The sequence below is a fragment of the Thalassophryne amazonica genome, chromosome 15 (genome assembly GCF_902500255.1).
Source record: "Thalassophryne amazonica chromosome 15, fThaAma1.1, whole genome shotgun sequence".
In the NCBI taxonomy this organism is placed as follows: domain Eukaryota; kingdom Metazoa; phylum Chordata; class Actinopteri; order Batrachoidiformes; family Batrachoididae; genus Thalassophryne; species Thalassophryne amazonica.
Window position 1 is genome coordinate 42982878 of NC_047117.1, and position 17589 is coordinate 43000466.

General features: G+C 40.9%; 1 protein-coding gene across 2 annotated transcripts in view; it reads right to left on the minus strand.

Moving 5' to 3' along the window:
* The window catches only part of tecrb (trans-2,3-enoyl-CoA reductase b), an 83779-nt gene that overhangs the window by 9176 nt on the left and 57014 nt on the right, over positions 1–17589 (minus strand). For both annotated transcript variants that reach the window (XM_034188276.1, XM_034188275.1), the window contains 8 exons: positions 17254–17305; positions 17092–17136; positions 16902–17005; positions 16360–16475; positions 14785–14890; positions 11135–11207; positions 11011–11054; positions 10809–10866 (listed from right to left, as the gene is read on the minus strand). In XM_034188276.1, the coding sequence (XP_034044167.1) occupies positions 10809–10866; positions 11011–11054; positions 11135–11207; positions 14785–14890; positions 16360–16475; positions 16902–17005; positions 17092–17136; positions 17254–17305 (598 nt within the window). The remainder of the gene's footprint in view (positions 1–10808; positions 10867–11010; positions 11055–11134; positions 11208–14784; positions 14891–16359; positions 16476–16901; positions 17006–17091; positions 17137–17253; positions 17306–17589) is intronic.

Consider the following 17589-nt stretch of genomic DNA (forward strand, 5'->3'; position numbering starts at 1 on the left):
TCACTATCACATATAAAAAAATTTGTATGTGTATTATTAAGCTAAATTAAATTGAGTTTTGAATCTGGAGCACACATCATTACATGCGTAATAGGGTGGTCCTTATTTTGCAAAGTTTTGAAATGTAATATTCTGACCCTGTTAATAGTTTCCAGTTGATGAAAAAAACATGCTGTGTAAAATTGTGTAAAATTTTGCTTGTATAAATTCATTTTTACAGGTCGCTCAAAAGTAGGGTTGCCAACTCTCTGAAAAATAAATAAGGGACACCTCACCGCCAGGGCCGACCGGCCGACTGACCATTGCCTTCACCCTTCCCAGCGTCTGTGTGAAACGATTTTTAACCATTTGACTGACTTGACGAGCAGAGGTGGTGGCCAAGTGGTTAATGCGGTTGGTTTCAGTTCAGAAGGTTCCGGGTTCAAATCCCACCCCTGCCACATTTCTCCATGTAATGTGGAGTTGCGTCAGGAAGGGCATCCGGCGTAAAACTTGTGTAAACCTTGTGCCAATTCAACATGCAGATCCACCTTGGATTTGCTGTGGCGACCCCAAGTGCAAACAAGGGAGCAGCCGAAGGGACTTACCTACTGTTGACTTGACCCTGAATTTAGGTAGATGCATACATGCATTTGTTCTGATATGAACACGTGGAAAACAAATTATTATTTAGCAATTTATTTTTAGTGCAAAATAAATTTTCAATCACAATTTCAATATTAGCATTCTGTCGTCTTTAAAAATAAATCTCTGTAGTGTTATTGCTTAACTTAAATTGTATAAGTAAGTCCCTTCGGCTGCTCCCTTGTTTGCACTTGGGGTCGCCACAGCAAATCCAAGGTGGATCTGCATGTTGAATTGGCACAAGTTTTACGCCAGATGCCCTTCCTGACGCAACTCCACATTACATGGAGAAATGTGGCAGGGGTGGGATTTGAACCCAGAACCTTCCGAACTAAAACCAAGCGCATTAACCACTTGGCCACCACCCCTGCTCTTAACTTAAATTGTATAAATTTAAAAAAAAAAATTAACAAAAAAAAACAATGTAACAGTGCACATTTACACATTTAGTGTAATAAAAAGTGCAAAAAATAAAGTCTGAAAAGTAAACAATACTGTTGTCGCGCACCTTTTCCACCCAGCCATTTTCCTTTTCTCATTCGCCCCTGTATTTTTGCATTCTTTTTTGTTTGTTTGTTTGGTTTTTTTTAGGAGGAGTAGTAACGACGTTACAGACATTGCTGTCCGTAGTGTCGGTGTCCGTATAGATATCAGCCATGCTGCTTTGTTATTGTCGTCCAGCGACCGTCTTCGGCTCATGACGTCGGTATCTTCTTGCGAGCAGATGTCCCTCGACCAATGAGATAAGAGTGATTCTGTATTGTCAACTCGTGTCTGTCAGCTCATTGGTGAAAAGCAGGAGAGAGGCTGGGATCAAATTTACCATAAGTTTCCATATAAAGCGCCAGTCAATTCCATTGACATTTTACAGACTTTTTGATTCTCACAGAAATACGGGACAAACTGCGTCCCGTTTCAGGTCAATACAGAACGCACACTTTTATTTCCAAATAAGGGACGATTCCGTTTTTCAAGGGACGGTTGGCAACCCTACTCAAAAGCATTGTAATTTTGCTGTTTTCTGCTATATAGCACTTCTAGCTGAGTTACCTGTTCTACGCACAGGTAATGGAGATAAATTTTAGCCATGTCATTGTATGAAAGACGTGCGGAGGAATTTGCGCGTCAGGACGGAGCCGCTCATGGCGCACAACAAACACCTCCGTGTTGGAAGTCTCAAAGGACATGTTGTGGCATGTCCGGCTGTTACACAATTTCTCGGATACTCACTCGACTGAAAAGCCATCGAAAGCCGTCTGAATCTTCCGAATGGTTTCCAACATGGAGGTGTTTTTTTTGTTGTGCATCATGAGCGGCTCCGTGCCGACGCGCGAATTCCTCCGCACATCTTTCATTACAAAATCTCCTGTAACAGTGGAATGTGCCACAAAAGTGCTATGTCCAGCTCTCTTGCCATTTCTGTGGTAGTCACACGATGTCCTGGATCAACACAGCGTGCAGTTTGGAAATGATCTGGTCGTTCCAGCCTGTCGATGGCCGCTCGGTGTGCCACGCGCCCTCCACCGCTGTGGGCTGTCTTTAAAAAGGTTTTAACACTCCTTAATCCGTGTGACGCTGACAGAATATTCACCGAAAGCCATCTGAATCTTTCGAATGGTTTCCAACTGGCTGTCTCTAACAGTTTCTGAAAAAAATTTCATGGAGCAAAGCGGAAGTCGCTCAGCCATTTCCCTGACAATGAAAATCCGACGAGGGGGCCAGTGCTCACTCAAAGCCTGCCCACAGGCGAATGACGCAACCGACAGGCGTGAAAAAACTCACGCATGCGCACGAAGGTTCAAGCTTGGCTGATGCAAGCGCACATGATTCAAATCCATATAGTTTTTGAAAATGTTTTGAAAACAGTTCATTTAAACTTGGTTTCATGTAGTACCTTCAATGTTTCATCTAGCTCGTATTTAGGGACCCCTTTGAGGGGGTCTGGCGACCCTTATGCAGAGGACAATCTCTCTGGCAAAGGTCATTCTGAATTTTGTGTGCAGTACCTTTTCAATTGACATTACTTTTTGGTGATACTTTTAAGGTTTCGCCTAGCTAAATTCAACCACTGCTGTAAAAACTGTCCAATTTTGGGGGTGTCTGGCAGTGTAATTGTTCATTTAAACTTGGTTTTGTGTGGTACCTTCAATGTTTAATACAGCCCATATTTAGGGACCCCTTCGAGGGACTGTCAACCCTTACGCAGAGGACAATATGTCTGGCAGGGCCTATTCAAAAGTCTGTGAAGTATGCCCATTTTGACCCAGCACATTTTTTTCCCCTTCTTCAGGGTCCCAGGGGCCAAAAGCAGCAGGGGCTTCCCGCCAGGCATTAATACCTGTATATGTTTGGTTACACAGTGCATGATCCTGTACTCAGATATTGGTACCTTGTTCATTTGACCAAAATGCTCTGGGCTGCTGCTCTAGTAGGGGTAGGGCCAAGGGGAAGGGGAACGAAAGAGAATTGAGATTGGGGGTAAGACTTTATATATACTCTGTGTGTAAATGGTTTTAATATTTAAAACAGTCTGAACTGTTCGTATGAGGTCTGCAGCTTTCATTTGTTCAGCCAATCAATGGACTGCATCAATCAATGTATTTCAACTTACGAGCAATTTACAAGAAACGCGTCAATAATCGCATAACCAGACAAATTATTTAAAAAAAACAATTCTCCCGAACTGCCTTGAAATGTATGTTTATTTCTACACAGGGAGAGGAAACATGGAATAGTTTATCAGCAAATGTCAAACTTTCAAGAATCTGCCACACTTTAAAAAGATTTATAAAGAAATCTTATTATGAAGACGACGAAGAACAGGAGGAGAACATTTCTACAAACAACGGGAGAAAAAGAAAACTAGAAGGGTGGAAATGAAAGTGGAGACCAAGTGGAAAGGAAGTAAGAGCAGGAGCATCAGTGGTGGGTAAGTTGTTGTACCATGTTGAGGACGGGAGGAGAAATGATGTTGGGGTCATTTTAAAGGAAGAGTGTGTTAAAAGTGTGTTGGAGGTTAAGCGAGTGTCTGACAGGGTGATGAGTGTGAAGTTGGAAATTGAAGGGGTGATGATGAATATCATCAGTGCATATGCCGACACAGGTAGGTTGTAAGATGGAGAAAGAAGATTTCTGGAGTGTGTTAGATGAGGTGGTGGAGAGTGTGCCCAAGCATGAAAGAGTGGTGATAGGAGTGGACTTCAATGGGCATGTTGGTGAAGGGAACAGAGGTGATGAGGAAGTAATGGGTAGATATGGTATCAAGGATAGGAATGGGGAAGGACAGATGGTAGTTGATTTTGCAAAAAGGATGGAAATGGCTGTGGTGAATACCTACTTTAAGGAAAGGGAGGAGCACAGGGTAACATAAGAGTGGAGGAAGGTGCACACAGGTGGACTACATTCTTTATAGGAGATGCAAACTAAAAGAAATCAGAGACTGTAAGGTGGTGGCAGGAGAGAGTGACGTTAGACAGCATAGGATGGTTGTTTGTAGGATGACTTTAGAGGTAAAGAAGAAGAGAGTGAGAGCTCAACAAAGGATCAGATGGTGGAAGTTGAAGGAGGAAGACTGTTGTGTGAAATTTAGCGAGCAGGTGAGAGAAGCACTGGTTGGAGGGGAAGCAATTTTGGACAACTGGAAAAGTACTGCAGATGTGGTGAGGGAGAGAGCTAGGACAGTACTGGGTGTGACATCTGAACAGTGGAAGGAAGACAAGGAGACATGGTGGTGGAATGAAAAGGTCCAGGAAAGCATAAGGAGAAAGAGGTTGGCGAAAAAGTTTTGGGATAGTCAGAGAGATGAAGAAAGTAGACAGGAGTACAAGAAGATGCGGCGTAAGGCGAAAAGATAAGTGGCAAAAGCAAAGGAAATGGCATATTGCGAGCTGTACAAGAAGTTGAATACGTAGTAAGGAAGGAGAAAAGGACTTGTACCGACTGGCCAGACAAAGGGACAGAGCTGGAAAGGATGTGCAGCAGGTTAGGGTGGTAAAAGATGCACATGGTAATGTGCTGACAAGTAAGGAGTGTGTGCTGAGAAGGTGGAGGGAATATTTTGAAGAGCTGATGAATGAAGAAAAGGCTGGATGATGTGGTGAGAGTAAATCAGGAAGTACAAGAGACTAGTAAAGAAGAAGTGAGGGCTGCTATGAAGAGGATGAAGAGTGGAAAGGCAGTTGGTCCAGATGACATTCCATTGGAGGCATGGAAATGTCTAGGAGAGATGGCAGTGGAGTTTCTAACCAGATTGTTTAATAAAATCTTGGAAAGTGAGAGGATGCCTGAGGAGTGGAGACGAAGTGTGCTGGTTCCTATTTTCAAGAACAAGGGTGATGTGCAAAGCTGCAGTAACTACAGAGGCATAATGTTGATCAGCCACAGCATGAAGTTATGGGAAGGGGTAGTAGAAGCTAGACTTAGAAAACAGGTGAAGATCTGTGAGCAGAAATATGGTTTCATGCCGAGAAAGAGCACTACAGATGCAATGTTTGCTCTGAGAATACTGTTGGAGAAGTACAGAGAAGGCCAGGAAGAGTTACATTGTGTGTTTGTGGACTTAGAAAAAGCTTATGACAGGGTGCCAAGAGAAGAGCTGTGGTATTGTATGAGGAAGTCTGGAGTGGCAGAGAAGTACATTAGGGTAGTGCAGGACATGTACAAGAATAGTGTGACAGTGGTGAGATGCGCAGTCGGAATGACAGACTCATTCAAGGTGGAGGTGGGATTACACCAAGGACCAGCTCTGAGTCCTTTCTTGTTTGCAGTGGTGATGGACAGGTTGACAGATGAGATTAGACAGGAGTCCCCATGGACTATGATGTTTGCAGATGACATTGTAATCTGCAGTGAGAGTAGAGAGCAAGTTGAGTCTAGTCTGGAGAGGTGGAGATATGCTTTGGAGAGAAGGGGAATGAAAGTCAGTAGAAGCAAGACTGAGTACATGTGTGTGAATGGGAGGGAGCCCAGTGGAATAGTGAAGTTACAAGGAGTAGAAGTGGTGAAAGTAGATGAGTTTAAATATTTGGGGTCAACTGTGGTTGACCCCAAATATTGAAGTGGGCTTCATAGATAATTGGCAAAGCTTCTGGGGAAAACCTGGTCTTGTTAGGAGAGACGGCATCCATCCCACTTTGGATGGAGCAGCTCTCATTTCTAGAAATCTGGCCAATTTTCTTAAATCCTCCAAACCGTGACTATCCAGGGTTGGGACCAGGAAGCAGAGTTGTAGTCTTACACACCTCTCTGCACCTTCTTTCCCCCTGCCATCCCCTCACTACCCCATCCCCGTAGAGACGGTGCCTGCTCCGAGACCACCAATAACCAGCAAAAATCTATTTAAGCATAAAAATTCAAAAAGAAAAAATAATATAGCACCTTCAACTGCACCACAGACTAAAACAGTTAAATGTGGTCTTTTAAACATTAGGTCTCTATCTTCTAAGTCCCTGTTAGTAAATGATATAATAATTGATCAACATATTGATTTATTCTGCCTTACAGAAACCTGGTTACAGCAGGATGAATATGTTAGTTTAAATGAGTCAACACCCCCGAGTCACACTAACTGCCAGAACGCTCGTAGCACGGGCCGAGGCGGAGGATTAGCAGCAATCTTCCATTCCAGCTTATTAATTAATCAAAAACCCAGACAGAGCTTTAATTCATTCGAAAGCTTGACTCTTAGTCTTGTCCATCCAAATTGGAAGTCCCAAAAACCAGTTTTATTTGTTGTTATCTATCGTCCTCCTGGTCGTTACTGTGAGTTTCTCTGTGAATTTTCAGAACTTTTGTCTGACTTAGTGCTTAGTTCAGATAAGATAATTATAGTGGGCGATTTTAACATCCACACAGATGCTGAGAATGACAGCCTCAACACTGCATTTAATCTATTATTAGACTCAAATGGCTTTGCTCAAAATGTAAATGAGTCCACCCACCACTTTAATCATATCTTAGATCTTGTTCTGACTTATGGTATGGAAATTGAAGACTTAACAGTATTCCCTGAAAACTCCCTTCTGTCTGATCATTTCTTAATAACATTTACATTTACTCTGATGGACTACCCAGCAGTGGGGAATAAGTTTCATTACACTAGAAGTCATTCAGAAAGCGCTGTAACTAGGTTTAATGATATGTTTCCTTCTTTATGTTCCCTAATGCCATATACCAACACAGTGCAGAGTAGCTACCTAAACTCTGTAAGTGAGATAGAGTATCTCGTCAATAGTTTTACATCCTCATTGAAGACAACTTTGGATGCTGTAGCTCCTCTGAAAAAGAGAGCTTTAAATCAGAAGTGCCTGACTCCGTGGTATAACTCACAAACTCCCAGCTTAAAGCAGATAACCCGTAAGTTGGAGAGGAAATGGCGTCTCACTAATTTAGAAGATCTTCACTTAGCGTGGAAAAAGAGTCTGTTGCTCTATAAAAAAGCCCTCCGTAAAGCTAGGACATCTTACTACTCATCACTAATTGAAGAAAATAAGAACAACCCCAGGTTTCATTTCAGCACTGTAGCCAGGCTGACAAAGAGTCAGAGCTCTATTGAGCCGAGTATTCCTTTAACTTTAACTAGTAATGACTTCATGACTTTCTTTGCTAATAAAATTTTAACTATTAGAGAAAAAATTACTCATAACCATCCCAAAGACGTATCGTTATCTTTGGCTGCTTTCAGTGATGCCGGTATTTGGTTAGACTCTTTCTCTCAGATTGTTCTGTCTGAGTTATTTTCATTAGTTACTTCATCCAAACCATCAACATGTCTATTGGACCCCATTCCTACCAGGCTGCTCAAGGAAGCCCTACCATTATTTAATGCTTCAATCTTAAATATGATCAATCTATCTTTATTAGTTGGCTATGTACCACAGGCTTTTAAGGTCGCAGTAATTAAACCATTACTTAAAAAGCCATCACTTGACCCAGCTATCTTAGCTAATTATAGGCCAATCTCCAACCTTCCTTTTCTCTCAAAAATTCTTGAAAGGGTAGTTGTAAAACAGCTAACTGATCATCTGCAGAGGAATGGTCTATTTGAAGAGTTTCAGTCAGGTTTTAGAATTCATCATAGTACAGAAACAGCATTAGTGAAGGTTACAAATGATCTTCTTATGGCCTCAGACAGTGGACTCATCTCTGTGCTTGTTCTGTTAGACCTCAGTGCTGCTTTTGATACTGTTGACCTTAAAATTTTATTACAGAGATTAGAGCATGCCATAGGTATTAAAGGCACTGCGCTGCAGTGGTTTGAATCATATTTATCTAATAGATTACAATTTGTTCATGTAAATGGGGAATTATTGTACTTGGCCCCACAAATCTTAGAAACATGGTGCCTAACCAGATCCTTACTCTGGATGGCATTACCCTGACCTCTAGTAATACTGTGAGAAATCTTGGAGTCATTTTTGATCAGGATATGTCATTCAAAGCGCATATTAAACAAATATGTAGGACTGCTTTTTTGCATTTACGCAATATCTCTAAAATTAGAAAGGTCTTGTCTCAGAGTGATGCTGAAAAACTAATTCATGCATTTATTTCCTCTAGGCTGGACTATTGTAATTCATTATTATCAGGTTGTCCTAAAAGTTCCCTGAAAAGCCTTCAGTTAATTCAAAATGCTGCAGCTAGAGTACTGACGGGGACTAGAAGGAGAGAGCATATCTCACCCATATTGGCCTCTCTTCATTGGCTTCCTGTTAATTCTAGAATAGAATTTAAAATTCTTCTTCTTACTTATAAGGTTTTGAATAATCAGGTCCCTTCTTATCTTAGGGACCTCATAGTACCATATCACCCCAATAGAGCGCTTCGCTCTCAGACTGCAGGCTTACTTGTAGTTCCTAGGGTTTGTAAGAGTAGAATGGGAGGCAGAGCCTTCAGCTTTCAGGCTCCTCTCCTGTGGAACCAGCTCCCAATTCGGATCAGGGAGACAGACACCCTCTCTACTTTTAAGATTAGGCTTAAAACTTTCCTTTTTGCTAAAGCTTATAGTTAGGGCTGGATCAGGTGACCCTGAACCATCCCTTAGTTATGCTGCTGTAGACTTAGACTGCTGGGGGGTTCCCATAATGCACTGAGTGTTTCTTTCTCTTTTTGCTCTGTATGCACCACTCTGCATTTAATCATTAGTGATTGATCTCTGCTCCCCTCCACAGCATGTCTTTTTCCTGGTTCTCTCCCTCAGCCCCAACCAGTCCCAGCAGATGACTGCCCCTCCCTGAGCCTGGTTCTGCTGGAGGTTTCTTCCTGTTAAAAGGGAGTTTTTCCTTCCCACTGTCGCCAAGTGCTTGCTCACAGGGGGTCGTTTTGACCTTTGGGTTTTTACGTAATTATTGTATGGCCTTGCCTTACAATATAAAGCGCCTTGGGGCAACTGTTTGTTGTGATTTGGCGCTATATAAATAAAACTGAATTGAATTGAATTGAACTGTTCAAAGTAATGGAGAGTGTGGTAAAGAGGTGAAGAAGAGAGTGCAGGCAGGGTGGAGTGGGTGGAGAAAGGTGGCAGGAGTGATTTGTGACCGAAGAATATCAGCAAGAGTGAAGGGGAAAGGTTACAAGACAGTAGTGAGACCAGCTATGTTGTACGGCTTAGAGACGGTGGCACTAACAAAAAGACAGGAGACAGAGCTGGAGGTGGCAGAGCTGAAGATGTTGAGATTCTCTTTGGGAGTGACGAGAATGGACAAGATTAGGAATGAACATATCAGAGGGACAGTTCAGGTGGGACGGTTTGGAGACAAAGTCAGAGAGGCTAGATTGAGATGGCTTGGACATGTGCAGAGGAGGGACCCAGGGTATATAAGAAGAAGGATGCTGAGGATGGAGCCACCAGGCAGGAGGAGAAGAAGGAGACCAAAGAGGAGGTTTATGGATGTGCTGAGGGAGGACATGCAGGTGGTTGGTGTGACAGAGAAAGATACAGAGGACAGGGTGAGATGGAAACGATTGATCTGCTGTGGCGACCCCTAACGGAATAGCCGAAAGACAAAGAAGAAGAAGAAAGAATCCTTATTACTGAAATATGAAAAAGAAATAACTAGCACTTAAGAGGAGCTGTCAGAGAAAAGTTTGTCTTTTTTAAATCTGTACAATCATAAATGATTGTAGTTATGGTGTTACCTACTCACTAAGGACCTTGGTAGCGACTTAAAAGTTTTGTTTTTGAATTTTCCACTTGTCTATTATTTGTACGACTATAAACGATTTTAAAAACACATCAAGGGTCAAAGAACAAAACTGACAAATTTCTGTGCTTTCTAATATTCGTTTGTGCAACAAACAATGCAATGCATATGTGTACGCACTCCATATAATCTGATTTGCAGTGTACCTACTGTAAACAGCGATTGTGTATCCTCGTTTGTTTGCTCTGCGATATTAAGTATGGGCGGGACACCTGCATTTCACATTCAATCTGCTCATAAACAGGCACATGCACTGGGTGAGTGTATGGGCGAGACACATATAGCATACACACTTAATCCGATCATAAACAGGCAAATGCACTCAGAGAGTGTATTGGCGAGACAACAAGAAGTGTACGGCCAGTGAGTGAGTGTTATGACTTCATGACCTTGAAATGGTATTTACTGAAAGGTTATGGATTGTAATGTACAACATAATGTCATGCACTTATCTATTGCCCAATTTGTCTGTACGGAGGGGTGTAGGTGTTCATAAGCTTTGCTTCAGCCTACTCCTTTTGGGCATCATGTATTTATTTACCTTACCAATTGTCTGCTTACAACCATGTAAATCTGTTGCTCAAATAAAAAATAATGAACTGAACTTACCTACTACTTACGGCCCGCGTATGCAGGACGTACAAGCCATACGCTGGCATGTGTCGAAAATATTGCGTGCCCAAAGATTTTGACGTACTTGCTGTATATCAGCGTGCTTCAACATGCTCTTAACTTATACAAAACTTACCCAGAACTTACTAGACATATGCCTGCATATGCCAGCGTTTTTAATATGGTCGGCAGACTCTGGCTACATCGTCAAGGTGTGACAGGGGTGGTAAATAAAATTAAAATTCACATGTGTGGTGATAGGTCAAATATAAAGAGAAACTTCTGAGAGAGAAGCAGCATGTAGCCACAACATGCCTGCACTGCATGCTTGAGTAAGAGCCTACAGTGTGCTACACATTGTGATGTTTGTACCTGGAGGACGGAGGTTACGGAGAGCAACATGGATGGAAAAGTTGCCAATCTGACAGAACTGAGGGTAAAAACATTGCTAATGTCACACAACATTGTACCAGAGCATGTAAAAGAGGTACAACAAGCAGATGCAATTTAAAGTCTGTAATAAAATGTAAAATATTATGTATAAGAAAGACAGAAAGTGTTGAAATGTTCTTACCAAGAATATGATGAGGGCCAGTCTGATTTGTTGCTCTCCATAGACTGTAATAGATTTAAAGAGGAAAACATGAAGCCAAATGAGAAAGTAAAAGGGCTGAATGGTTGTGTGCATGCATGCTCACTGGGTGGTGTATAAAGTGGGTGGTTGATGTAGTAGGCCATCCATGCTGCAAAACCCCAATAGTAGGTGCAGTTCTGAAACACAGCACATGGCAGGAACATTTGTTTGTATAGTGTTTGAGTTAGCCACACCCACGACCTCCCACCCACCCAATAAAAAAAAAAAAAAAAAAATTGGGCCAGTAGGTTGAATGTTTATTCCTTTGAACTTCTCCCAGACATTTACAGAGATGTCCGTGTCAGAAGACAAATTTTTTTTAAACAATTTATTGGCATTTCTTCAAGTAATGGTGAACAAAACCATAAAATCAGTTTTTGAATAAAATATATAATTAACAACATTTGACTAGAACCAAATGAAATAAATTTAACTGTGTGAACCTCAAGGCTATTTATGATTGTCCAGGTGTCCCTTGCAAAAGACATAGATTTCAGTGGGACTAACCTGGTTAAATAAAGGTTAAATTAAATTAAAATTAAAGGCTGATACCCACTATTTAATTATGTTTATCACATTACACCAGGTATGACCTACTCTAATCCATTTTAATACCACAAGAAAAACTGATCATAACCAACACAAACACTGCAGCTGCATATGAAACTTCAAACATTTAATACTATCAATAAAGCTATTAAAATAGTAAAAAAAAAAAAAAAAGTTGACAAATTTTTAATTTCCTCAGCAGGCAACAACTTTGGCCCACTCAAATTTATGACTCTAGAAAAAAAGGAAAAAAAGACCAAATAGTGCTTTTAGTATTTGCTAATTTGATTAATGTGATATCACAAGAAGACTTGACATACTAAAACTCATTCATTTTTTTTTTTTTTTTACATCCACTTATTCCATTTAAGGGTCCCAGGGGAGCCAAAGCTTATACCAGCTGTCACAGTATACGCTACATGTTTTGTGGACTTTGAAAAACTGCATGACCAGGTCCCCAAAGGTGTCCTGTTTGGGGTCCTGTGGAGTATGGGTACTGGGACCATTGCAACACATGAGCCGTGTCTGTATGACTGAAGTAGAAGCTCAATCAATTCAATCAATTTTATTTATATAGCGCCAAATCACAACAAACAGTTGCCCCAAGGCGCTCCACACAAGCACTTGGCTACAGTGGGAAGGAAAAACTCGCTTTTAACAGGAAGAAACCTCCAGCAGAACCAGGCTCAGGGAGGGGCAGTCTTCTGCTGGGACTGGTTGGGGCTGAGGGAGAGAACCAGGAAAAAGACATGCTGTGGAGGGGAGCAGAGATCGATCACTAATGATTAAATGCAGAGTGGTGCATACAGAGCAAAAAGAGAAAGAAACACTCAGTGCATCATGGGAACCCCCCAGCAGTTTACGTCTATAGCAGCATAATGGTTCAGGGTCACCTGATCCAGCCCTAACTATAAGCTTTAGCAAAAAGGAAAGTTTTAAGCCTAATCTTAAAAGTAGAGAGGGTGTCTGTCTCCCTGATCTGAATTGGGAGCTGGTTCCACAGGAGAGGAGCCTGAAAGCTGAAGGCTCTGCCTCCCATTCTACTCTTACAAACCCTAGGAACTACAAGTAAGCCTGCAGTCTGAGAGCGAAGCGCTCTATTGGGGTGATATGGTACTACGAGGTCCCTAAGATAAGATGGGACCTGATTATTCAAAACCTTATAAGTAAGAAGAAGAATATTTAAATTCTATTCTAGAATTAACAGGAAGCCAATGAAGAGAGGCCAATATGGGTGAGATATGCTCTCTCCTTCTAGTCCCCGTCAGTACTCTAGCTGCAGCATTTTGAATTAACTGAAGGCTTTTTAGGGAACTTTTAGGACAACCTGATAATAATGAATTACAATAGTCCAGCCTAGAGGAAATAAATGCATGAATTAGTTTTTCAGCATCACTCTGAGACAAGACCTTTCTGATTTTAGAGATATTGCGTAAATGCAAAAAAGCAGTCCTACATATTTGTTTAATATGCACTTTGAATGACATATCCTGATCAAAAATGACTCCAAGATTTCTCACAGTATTACTAGAGGTCAGGGTAATGCCATCCAGAGTAAGGATCTGGTTAGACACCATGTTTCTAAGATTTGTGGGGCCAAGTACAATAACTTCAGTTTTATCTGAGTTTAAAAGCAGGAAATTAGAGGTCATCCATGTCTTTATGTCTGTAAGACAATCCTGCAGTTTAGCTAATTGGTGTGTGTCCTCTGGCTTCATGGATAGATAAAGCTGGGTATCATCTGCGTAACAATGAAAATTTAAGCAATACCGTCTAATAATACTGCCTAAGGGAAGCATGTATAAAGTGAATAAAATTGGTCCTAGCACAGAACCTTGTGGAACTCCATAATTAACTTTAGTCTGTGAAGAAGATTCCCCATTTACATGAACAAATTGTAATCTATTAGACAAATATGATTCAAACCACCGCAGCGCAGTGCCTTTAATACCTATGGCATGCTCTAATCTCTGTAATAAAATGTTATGGTCAACAGTATCAAAAGCAGCACTGAGGTCCAACAGAACAAGGACAGAGACGAGTCCACTGTCCGAGGCCATAAGAAGATCATTTGTAACCTTCACTAATGCTGTTTCTGTACTATGATGAATTCTAAAACCTGACTGAAACTCTTCAAATAGACCATTCCTCTGCAGATGATCAGTTAGCTGTTTTACAACTACCCTTTCAAGAATTTTTGAGAGAAAAGGAAGGTTGGAGATTGGCCTATAATTAGCTAAGATAGCTGGGTCAAGTGATGGCTTTTTAAGTAATGGTTTAATTACTGCCACCTTAAAAGCCTGTGGTACATAGCCAACTAACAAAGATAGATTGATCATATTTAAGATCGAAGCATTAAATAATGGTAGGGCTTCCTTGAGCAGCCTGGTAGGAATGGGGTCTAATAAACATGTTGATGGTTTGGATGAAGTAACTAATGAAAATAACTCAGACAGAACAATCGGAGAGAAAGAGTCTAACCAAATACCGGCATCACTGAAAGCAGCCAAAGATAACGATACGTCTTTGGGATGGTTATGAGTAATTTTTTCTCTAATAGTTAAAATTTTGTTAGCAAAGAAAGTCATGAAGTCATTACTAGTTAAAGTTAATGGAATACTCAGCTCAATAGAGCTCAAAGCAGCTCAGTTATGTGCTGAGCTGCTTAGTCTGCTGCCATAGCCACCGTGACCCGGACTCAGATAAGTGGCAAAATATAAATAAAAATGAATGAGCCTGAAACAAAGTAGAAATATTGTTGTGTATATAACGTAGTAATTCTTTGTCGAGCTTAAGATATTAAAATGCGCTCCAATTTTTTTTTTTTAAAGTATCTTTCGATTTATTTTTACCTCATTTGAAACATGACACTAGAACAAAATGACAGCTGTGATTAAAGGGGCTACTCCCACAGTGAACTCAGCATTATACAGCAAGCAGTTTGATTACAAACTCACAAAACACTAAATATGTATACAAAAAATTACAGTTAAACCATTTTAGAAAACTTTTTTTTAATTTGGGGAAAAAGTTGAGTCAGTAGGTAAGGTTGCCGTTTGTGGTCTTACACATCTCCATTCACCACCTAAACAATTCATCAGCACGTTTTAATCAGTATAATTTACACCAACATGTGGCAATACAAAGTGACCAACTGTATTTCACCTTAAAGATGTTGCGCAGTGGCATGGTTCCATGAGAGAAGCGATGGACAAACAGCGTCTCCAGCAGCCTCTTAACATAATGGAAAGAGTGACACATACAAGCAAGGCTGGAAGAAAAAGCACAGTTTGTATTTGGTCAATATGTGCAACTTGAAATACAACAGACGCTACAGTGACAGTTTTAATGCCTCGTCCATGAGCTCGTCATAATGTTTTTCCAACTTGCATTATAATTTGAAAGTGTTTGTTTGTGCCGCTACTCCTCAGAGATGCTTGGTTCAATTTCCACCAAATCTGACCTCCGAACTGCCCTTAAGGAGTTTGTTTTGGCAAAGGTCAAGTCACTGCGGTCAAGGGTCAATATTACTCCTCCCAGGTCCTTTCAGTGATTTCTACTAATCTTGATATGTAGATGACAGTCACCCCCAGAATGAAGGTCAAAGTTATGATTTTTTTTTTTTTTTAAACCAAACATATTACACACATGCAGGTGGGGTTTTGGAATTTCCCAAGCAAAGTCTTATTTGCCAAAGGTTGGTCCCAAGATCATGACTACCTGTTAGCCTATTCCTGCCCTATGCTTTTGCTGATTTCTATCAAACTTGCTATACCCATAAAGGTTGACCCCAAAATTACCCTTTAAGATTTCATTCTGGCAAATTTCAAGGAATCTGATTTTCAATGTAATTTGGACCAAATGTGGAATACACTTAGGTTCCAAATTGTCCTGGCAAGGTTACCCGAAGGGCATTCATTTGTGTAGTATTTGGGGGTCAAATGTCTGATTGCCTTCGTCTTCGTGTCTCTGGGTGGTAGTGCCTAGTTCATCTAATATGCAGCATAGCTGAAGAAAAAACATGGTTAACTTGTGAACTTATGGATGGGTGAAGCCTATCTGTGGTAATTAGCTTCATATAATGACGCAGGTTTTTTTTGTTTTGTTATTTTAAAAAATGCTCCAGCTTACAAACACATTGTGTACACTAAAAAAAAAGAGGCTAAATGCACATTTGCTGGCAAATGTTGTCATTACAGCCACTTTAACAAGATGACTTAACATGTTGTGGAAAGTTATCAAAAGAAAAGAGTTGTTACCCGAGGCCAAAATATGGCCATCGGGTACTGCGAAGGCCTTGTATCTGTGCATGTCCTTGCATATGTCCAGTCCAATTACCACCAGGGTCTTCAAATTCTCAAGGAACATTCTTGGGACACAGACCTTGGACAAGTTCAAAGATGGCTAACCTTGACCTATTTTAAGAGGTCAAAAGGTCACATTCTGTTTCTTATTTTTCTGTTCATATGGCAGAGGGTATTTTAGCATTGCGTTATATTTTAAAAATCTACTTCAACTTTCTCAGGAACAGCACCTTCAAAGCACTACAGCTATTTAAAACTGCAACTGGGAATATTCCTGCCTCAACAGTGCCAAAACCACATCCCTCTGCAACACAGTCTGCACAAATATTATAAAACAAAAATTAAAATGACTGAATTTAATCTGCTGTGATCAAACCCAAAACATTGAGTGCTCTGTACATGCAATAGTGTTTGCAGTGTTAATGTAAAAACTCACTGTACGACCCAGTGTTTACTGGTGGTGAAATCATATTTTGGTGCGTAAATGAAGGGAACTCTGCAGTAGAACAACAGATAGATGATTAGAGGACCAGCATACTCCGTCAGGAAGACCTGAACGACACAGAAAGAAGAAGGCAGAGCCGTGTCAAATTATGCACGTAGTGATGACACGATCAGCTACAGCGGCCCTGCTCTCTGTGTTGTGGATACTCAGACAATCTAATTTCAACAAAATCAGCACACACGTAGATTCAAGTTAACCTTTGCACCCATCCTGCTGTAGTGCTGATGTGTCAAGAGATAAATTTCTAAAGATACATTCACATGCTTGTTCTACATGCCTTCAGTCACTACCTGGTTCTTTTCCAACTCACAATATCATTACAGAAAACCATGTTTGCTCTACACACTGCTTTTTACACAGAGAGAAGTCTAAATGTAGTTCTAGTTGATCCCTGCTGAACTCTGAGACATGTAGTGCTGGAAAGGGGCACCCCAACTGTGAAAGTGAGGCAGGTTTCCATGTGCGGTACTCACTGTGACCCAGCTGATCTGAGCTCCAAGGTCTCTGAAGTAGAATGTTGCAGTGGTTCCAACAGGGAGATGTTGTAGTACATCCTCGTCCTTCAGAGACTTCCCCTCTGAAACACACATTTACTCATTACGCACATTCACAGTAAACAGTGACTTCATTTCAGTGAGCAGCGTTACTGCTTAGCCTTCTTACTGGGGTCAAGTCGAATGGACTGTCTGGCTGGATACCACTGAGGATCTGAAACAAAGACAACTGTTAAAGGCCAGAAGTAAAGTCACTGTTACACTGTGCCATTTAGATTTCTCTAAATCTGATTGCTGATGCGTTTGTGGCTCTCACAGAGATGACACTCACGGGTTTTGTGGAACATCGACTTGATCTCCCCTATTGTGGCATTTGGCTCAACCTATAAATAACAATAACAGGTCTCTGGATATGTACATGGACACATGAATATTAATCCAATTTTCCATGCACTGTGGCAAGTGGTGATAAATTTAGTGCTGGCTGTGCTTTCAAACCCTACATACACAGAGCATTTAACAGCTGTTATTGGGGTTTCAATGTGCTTACCAACACACCACGACAGTGCAAGGCTTTGCACCAGACTGCCACAATGTTTAAGTACACTAAATATAAACATAATGATAACTGGCAAATAAAAGCAAACAAGGTTGTCCTGAACACAGA